This window comes from Vulpes vulpes, chromosome 12 (assembly GCF_048418805.1).
Source record: "Vulpes vulpes isolate BD-2025 chromosome 12, VulVul3, whole genome shotgun sequence".
Taxonomy (NCBI): domain Eukaryota; kingdom Metazoa; phylum Chordata; class Mammalia; order Carnivora; family Canidae; genus Vulpes; species Vulpes vulpes.
Genome location: NC_132791.1, coordinates 142,673,182 through 142,680,830, shown reverse-complemented (window position 1 = coordinate 142,680,830; position 7,649 = coordinate 142,673,182). Strand labels below are relative to the sequence as shown.

The 7,649-nt window shown below is 63.4% G+C and overlaps 1 protein-coding gene across 13 annotated transcripts; it reads left to right on the top strand.

The window, feature by feature from the left end:
* The first annotated feature begins 1,059 nt into the window (after nt 1–1,059).
* On the top strand, nt 1,060–6,628 carry MIEF2 (mitochondrial elongation factor 2). Of its 13 annotated transcripts, none has more exons than XM_072730535.1 (7): nt 1,146–1,351; nt 1,775–1,859; nt 2,029–2,220; nt 3,625–3,779; nt 3,971–4,151; nt 4,661–5,755; nt 6,172–6,628. In XM_072730535.1, exons 4-6 carry the CDS (start codon nt 3,636–3,638, stop codon nt 5,713–5,715), a joined length of 1,380 nt encoding a protein of 459 aa, XP_072586636.1. In that variant the 5' UTR covers nt 1,146–1,351; nt 1,775–1,859; nt 2,029–2,220; nt 3,625–3,635; the 3' UTR covers nt 5,716–5,755; nt 6,172–6,628. The 13 variants fall into 13 exon arrangements, with proteins under 13 accessions (XP_072586627.1, XP_072586633.1, XP_072586629.1 ...); XM_072730530.1 differs by having other exon boundaries at nt 1,174–1,351; nt 4,661–6,081; XM_072730528.1 differs by lacking the exon at nt 2,029–2,220 and having other exon boundaries at nt 1,137–1,567; nt 4,661–6,081.
* Nucleotides 6,629–7,649: the final 1,021 nt, after the last annotated feature.

Below are 7,649 nucleotides of genomic sequence, written 5' to 3'. Positions count from 1 at the left end.
CCTTTAACCCGCCCCCGCCCGGCCCGGCGGCAGGCGGAGCCCCGGCCGCGGCCCCGCGCGTCACCCCGGGAACCGGGAGCGCCGGGCCTCCCCGGGCCTCCCCGGGCCTCGGCTTCCCCCGCCGTCCGCCGACCCGAGGGCCCTCGGAAAAAGTCCGGGCTCCCCCCCGCTCCCGCAGGCTTCTAACCTCCACGCTGATTTCAGCGACCTATGGCGGGGGGGTGTCGCTGACCCTGCAGGCCGGGGCACCGCCCCCGGGGCAGCCGCAGCCGCTGAAGTCCGGCCGTGACCTCTGCAGAGATTAGGGACCCAGGCCCGGGGGCGCACGGACCTCCCGGGGCCCTGCGTGGCCACCACTGGGCCTTGGGTCCTAGGGCTCTGGGCTAACCCCAGGTCTGCTCCAGCCTCAGTTTTCTCATTTGTGAAATGCTTCCTAAGGTTGTCGCGGAAACAAACTTAGGTGTAGGTCGCAGCATACAGCAGGCGCTAGATAAGAGGCACGTTATTATTCAGGCTCTCTTTACTTCCTTGCGCCCCCACCAGCCGGCACATAATAGGTCCCCAATAAATAAACGCCGAGTGAGCCACAGGTTCTATGCACAGTCACCCTTCGCGGGGGAGGAGGGGCCTTGTGATACCCACTTCACCGGAGAGAAGACTGAGGCCAGAATGGAGCAGTGGCCCGCACAGGGTTACACGGCGCCGGTGGCGGGGCTAGCCTCCTGGGTCACGCTGTGTGCCCGGCGCGCCAACATAAAATAATAAAGCCACACTGCGCTCTCAGAGGTGACCTCAAGGGTCAGGCAAGCGGGCCTTCGGGCCAGGGGCCAGGTACCACCTGTTTGCCGGGCCCCGGAAACAACGCGAGCCCAGACAGTTTTGTCTACTCCGCAGCCTCCCATGCGAGCACACGCGCCTTCCCAGCAGGCCCAAGGGTCCGGCTCATCCCGACCCGGGTCCCGGTCGCCACACGGCCCTGCGCCTTTAAACCCGAGTGCGTCCGGGAGGCCCGCCCCCGAGGGACCGCGCTCGTCAGCGAGGGGGCGTGGCCTGCTCCTCACTGGCTGAGCCGCGCAGTATTTTGGAACGTGGGCGGGGCCTCGGGCGCTCCGATTGGACCCGGGGCTTGTTCGTCTGCTTGCGTCGGAGGTCAGGGGCCGCCCCCGGGGCTTCGGGGTTCGGTTCCCGGGTCCTCCGAGTTCCATTCCCAGGCGGGGCCGGGCTCAGGACCCCGATCGCACCCGCTGTGTCCTGCGGTCGCTGCGCCGAAGCCGCGACGCCCGTACGGCCGGAGTGCGGCTGGGCGGCCCGGGTCCCCTAGACCGGGGCGTGGAGCGTGCGTCGGACTCAGGTCGGGGGCGTGGTCTCCGCTGGGGCCCCGGTCACGGCCCGGGAAGGAGGGAAGGGCTTTGCGCCCCGGGCCGGAGTTCCAATGTCGCCTGCCCCTTTACGCGTTGGGCGCCTCAGTGCACTTCTCGGGGCCTGGTGCCCTCCCCGCGGATGGGCCCCTCCCAGGCCCTCCGCGGGGTTCCTGCGCGCTCGGCTCAGCCCCGGCCCCGGGCAGCAGGTGTGGTGGAGGAGGGGAAGGGCGGGCGGCGTCTCCCGGCGCCTGGGGGGGGGGGCCGGGCGGGCCGCTCGGAGTCGGGTTATTTTTAGCCACCCGCGCCTTCTCCGCGTTCCGGGAGTTGGAAGGCTGCGGTTTGCGGCCTGCGCGACCCCGCCAGGGGTTGGGCTGAGTCCTGTTCAGGCAGGAGGTATTGAAAGCTTTTTACAGTTTGCAAGTGGATTCTGGGCTCCGCTGGAGATGGCTTGCAGTATTGATCATCGAGGAGGAAACTAAAAGCGGCCGCAGGCCCTTGGTGGGTCACTCCCCTAGCCTTTGACCAGCCCAGGCCCCTGAACCCTCCTGTCCTATTTTTACTCTGGGCAAATCGGGGGGCGGGGGTTGGGGCTGACTCCGGTGGTGATTCAGGCTTCAGCTGCTCCAGGCATCTCGTCACCTGGCAACTGACCCCTCGGCACCCACAGCGGATCCGAGAGGACAGAAGTCCTTGGTGCCTGGGCTGGCTGCGAACCCACGGTCATCTGGTTCAGGCATCCGCAGAGAGACAGCGCTGCCTGGTGTCTGACTGGTCCTCTGGGCCTCAGCTTGCACCCCGGCCACACGCCCCCCTCTGCTCTCAGGGCCTGAGGGCAGGAATTGCCCCGGAAGAACCAGAGGTTGGGAGTTTGGGGGCCTAGACCTGGGCGGGATCTCTGTCTCCATTTCCCAAGTACCTAGGCCTACCCAGCCTTATGTACCCAGGAACCCAGCTCTGGGTTCCCCACGTGTAAACCTTCACCGCGCCTGTGCCATTTTACAGGTGAACAAAGCCTCATCTTCCCTTCTCTGTTGCCTAGGTTTCCAGTCTTTGACAGCTGCTCCCCCACCCCCGCTGCCCCTGCATTGTCTCAAACTTGAGAGGCCCAGAGAGGCCCCTGTCCAGAGGCACTGGGCAAGTTCTCTGTTTGGGATGGGAGGTGGGGTCTTTATTTTTTACCTTTTTTTTTTTAAGATTTTATTTATTTATTCATGAGAGCCACGACACACAGAGAGAGAGACACAGGCAGAGGGAGAAGCAGGCTCCACACAGGGAGCCCGACGTGGGACTCGATCCCGGGTCTCCAGGATCATGCCCTGGACTGAAGGTGGTGCTAAACCACTGAGCTGCCCAGGGATCCCTACCTACTTATTTTAAAGATTTTATTTTTAAGTAATCTATACCGAACATAGGCTGGGACTCACATCCCCCGAGATCAAGACTCAGACGCTCCATGGATGGAGCCAGCCAGATGTCCTGTTTGGGGTCTTTGGAGTTACCCTGCTTGCTGCCCCCACAGGCAGGCCTCAGCCTTCATTGATGTGCCTCCCTGGGCAGCCTGGGCCACCTCACTCGTCCCGTCCTTTGACTTGATAGCTCTTTTTCTGGGGGCTACTCTATTGAGATCTGGTGGCAGGGGACCTCTGCTGAGGTCCCCTCAAAGGCCTGAAGGGCCCTGCAGGGCAGACTGCTAGGACCCCTGGTTGTGTCTTCTTTAGGCCAGGGTTCCCTCCTGCCTATGCCCAGCCCCGGTTAAGAAGCAGGACGAAGCAGCCTCTTGGAGCTGGCTACAGGCTCCAGTAGACTGACTGGACTCTGGGGGTGGGCCAGAGTCAGGACGCTTTGCAGGATGGGTCCAGGTCCCCACCACTCAGTGTGGTTCGGCAGCCTATTTCTTTCTAAAATGGGGATAGCGATGATGAGACTCACCTCACCGTCTTAGGTCATGTCAGGGGTCCTTGAGGATAGGATGGAGAAGATGGGCCTCCTTTTCTCACCTGGCACAAGTCTCAGGGCCTTTCTACATGAATGAGCTCCTTGTCTAGGGAGTGGGTGGGCTATTTGCAGGTTTGCAGTGTGGTAGAGGTGGGGGTTTGGGCAGCCCCATCTCCTCCCAAGAAACTGTTTCTCCTGAGAAACTCCCAGGAACTCCCTTCGTCAGCTCTACTCACGGCAGCCCCAGCATGATGGGGTTGGCCCCACTGCCAGCCTGGTCGCCCCCCCCCCCACACACACACACAGAGCTGTCTACATCCTCTTACAGGCAGACAGACCATGGCCGAGTTCTCCCAGAAACGGGGGAAGCAGCGTGATGAGGTCCTGGGCAGCACCGTGGACTTCCTCCTGGCCAATGCCCGCCTGGTGCTGGGCGTGGGCGGAGCCGCCGTGCTGGGAATTGCTACCTTGGCTGTGAAGCGGGTAAGGCCAGGTTGAGCCGCTCAGAGCCGGGGCTGCCCGAGGAGGACAGTGGGGCCCCAGGGGGAGGGGGTGGGGAAGTGCCCAAGGCTGGCACCTGCTTCTCTACCCCAGCAACCTGGCTGGCGTTGCCCCTGGTCTTGGCCTGGCCACCCAGGCTTCAGATGCTCTGATCCGTGTCACTCTGCCGGCAGCTCATTGACAGGGCCACCAGCCCTCGAGATGAGGATGACGCCAAGGGGGACACCACACGTCTGGAGGAGAGCTGGAAGGAACTGAACCTGCTCACGGCCACACCGCGTCAACAGCCCCGGCCCCCACCTGCTGCCCTCAGCCAGCCCGTGTCACCCCCTGACCCCTCGCCGGCTGCCCCAGGTGAGTGGCACCCCGTCCCCTCTGACTCGGTTGGGCCCTCCTCTGGTGTCACTTTGGGAGATGCAACCCAGGCTCTGCCTTTGACTGAGCCTGGGACCTAGGCAAGTCCCTGCTGCTCCTCGAGGGCCGCAGCCTCCCTGCATGTTTAAGGGTTTCTCTGCCCTCCTAACCTCCTGGGTTGTGCCCCCAGGACCTGGACTGAGAGAGCGGTACCAGAGCATGGCAGCAGTGTTGTGACGGTGAGGGGCCCCAGATGGGGAAACTGAGGCCCAGAGTCTATCTTCTCAGCCTACACCAAGCTGTTTTAGGGTGTCGGGGATCTGGGGGCAGTGAGAATTTGTCAACCCGTGCTCACCTTACGTGAGTACTTGAGCTAAGCACTCTCCCAGGTGGTCATTTTACAGCTGAACAAAATAAGGCCCAGGCTGTCACACAGCTAGTAATTGGGTGGAGGTCTCTTGGCTCCTGACGGGGCTTCCTGATGTGGTCCTAACCCCTTTGTTCTGCAGAGGGGCCCACAGACACGGGTCCTGAGATGTCACTGCAGCTTAGCTCTCCGGTGCCGCTGTGCCTGACGTTCCAGGAGAAGCTGCTGGCGTTTGAGCAGACCCACGTGACCATCCCCGCAGCCCACGTGGCCCTGGCCAAGCAGCTGACTGGTGACATTGGCCTTGAGCTGCAGGCCTATCTGCGGAACAAGTTCCCGGAGCTGCCCTTTGGGGCACTGGTGCCCGGCGGGCCGCTCTACGACGGGCTGCAGGCAGGGGCAGCTGAGCGCGTGCATATCCTGGTCCCCCTGGTGCTGGAGGCGGGCCTGTGGAGCCTGGTGCCGGGGGCGGACACCGTGGCCAGGGACCCTCGCTGCTGGGCTGTGCGCAGGACTCAGCTGGAGTTCCGGCCCCGCGGGAGCAGCCCCTGGGACCGCTTCCTGGTGGGCGGCTACCTGTCTTCCCGCGTCCTGCTGGAGCTGCTCCGCAAAGCGCTGGCCTCCTGCGTCAACTGGCCAGCCATCGGCAGCCTGCTCGGGTGCCTGATCCGGCCCAGCGTGGCCGCCGAGGAGCTGCTGCTCGACGTGCAGCACGAGCGCCTCGAGCTCACAGTCGCCGTGCTGCTGGTGGTCGCTGGCGCTGGTCCCGAAGATCCCCTCCTCCTGGCCTGGCCCCTGGAGGGGTTGGCTGGGAACCTCTGGCTGCAGGACTTGTACCCCGCGGAGGCCGCCAGGCTGCGGGTCCTGGACGAGCGTGACGCTGGGATGCGCCGGCGGCTGCTGCGGCTGCTGTGCGGGGTCTGCCGCCGCCACCCATCCCTGCGGCGGCTGGACCGGCGCCACCTGACCCAGGTGGTTCTGCGCCTGGGGGAGCACGAGGCCGACTGGGCCGAGGCGGCCTTGGGGGCACGCTTCCTGCAGGCCCTGGAGGCGCTCATTGACAGCCTGGAGCGGGCCAGCCTGCCCTGCCAGCTCAACCCCAGCGTGAACCTCTTCGGGAGCCTGCGGGACGAGGAGATTGATGCCCTGGGCTTCGCGCTGTTCTGCGGCCTGCAGGCCCCCGAGTGGCTGCTCTAGCCGGGTGGGGACGGGGCGGCCGGCGCTCGTTCGGCGGCGGGTGAGCTGGGCGCACCTCCCCTCCAGGAATCTGAAGAGCACCCTGTCTCTTGCTTTAGCCAGAATAAAAAGAGGGGGCTGCCCTGTAAGCCCCCGGGTTAGCATGTACGCGGGCAGCAGTCGCGGGAGGCCCCGGGCCCGGAGAGCTCGGCTGGGCCACCTCGGGGGCAGCCTGGAGCGCCAGCCACTCCCCCGGCCCCATCTGGCCTTGGGCCGACCCTGGGACCGTGGGTTCGGTCCGTCGTCACCAGCAGTGAACGCACGGACAACACGGCTTCTGCTCTCCTAGGCGGGGGATAAAGGCAGCTCCGTTTATCTGTCGAGAGGGTGAGTTAGCGTTTTCCTCGGGTGCCAGCTCCAGGCATCTCGAGGCTTCTGGTGCTGGGTGGTAAACTCTGTGTTTGTATCGTCCCCCAGGGGCCAGAGTCACCCGGGACCCGCCTGCGCCCCAGATTGCAACTTTGGGGCTGATCTGAAGCCTGTGTCTCCCAAGTCATGTCACCTGCGTGTCCAGCCAGCTTGTTGAGCTCTCCCCTCTAGCCTGGAGCAGAGCTCCGTCGGACGTGCGGCCCACCTCGTACCTCAGGGGAAGGCCCCATTCTCTCCAACAGGGCAGATTTTCTGTTTGGGAGGCAGAGACCCCTGGAGAACCTAAGGCTCCCAGTGCCCCCCGCTTTGCCTGGAGCCAAGGATGTGCCACCGGCTACTGCTGGGCCCGGTCTCCACCGAGCCACCATGAGCGCTCCCCGCCCACACTGAGGCCCGCTCGGGGATGGGATTCCGCCTCCCCTCCCGGGCATCCCTCCCATCTTTGGTGTCCTTCGTGCTGAAGCAAAGCTGTGCCTCTAGGAATGTGAATAAAAGGAAAAACGAGGCTGTGTGATTTGTGCTGGACTCTTATGCATGGCTCTTTGGAGTTCTGGAAGCTTGGCCACAGGTCTTGTGGGATCGACCAGGACGAGTTAGGGCTTAATTGGAAAAGTAGATTTTGTGGAGAGAGAATATTACCAGATTCCGGGTGTGATACTTCACTTTAGTGATGGAAACCAGCTAGTCAGGGACTTTTTTCCCTGAAAAATCTAAGCTCTCACGGCCCAGCTGGCTCTCTGGTGGGCATGGCTGCCCCAAGCCCATCAGCCAGCACGTCAGTACCCAGAGAAATGTCATGTTTGTATCTCCTGGCCTCTTGTCGTGGCTCACGTGGTGGACGACCTCAGGGAAGCAAGAGCATCTCAGCGTCTCCATGGGAGCCATGGCTGGGGCTCATATCCTTTGTCACCACAGATGACAAGTGGGCCCTGGGGAGGGCTTTGGGCCACGAGTGCTCAGCGGTCACCACAGTTGCTTTTCCCATCCTGCTTCTCTCCTTCCCATCCCCTCGTGTTTCCTGAGGTAACCTGTGCCCTGAGCTGTGACCACAGGACCACGAGCAGCACCAATGTCCTCCCTCGTCTGAGGGCCAGCACGCAGGACACAGGAGACGCACATGTGTACTTCTGGATGCAGGACCAGGAGCTGCCCCTGGGGGTCATGAGGGCTCTGCCCCAGGGGCATTCAGATGCCTGGATGGCTCCACACACAGGCTGTGTGGAGGGTCAAAGGGCAGGAGACTGGTTGAGCTGAGGTCCATTCAGATCACTTGGCCTGGGGACTGGTGCACAGAGAGCCTTGAGCAGCTGCCCTGGCGGCCGAGTGTTGGCACCGGCCTGGGCAGACAGAGGCGGCCTTGGCACTCTTGGCAGTAAAATGGGGGATTATGGAATACCAACTTCTCGGTGGTTGTACGAAGTAACTGCTGGTGTGCAGTGTTAGCCCAGGGCCTGGCACGAAGGAAACCACTCCCAGAACCCAACTGTGGGCCCCGGCTGCCTCCTCCCGCTGACCAGTATCACAAA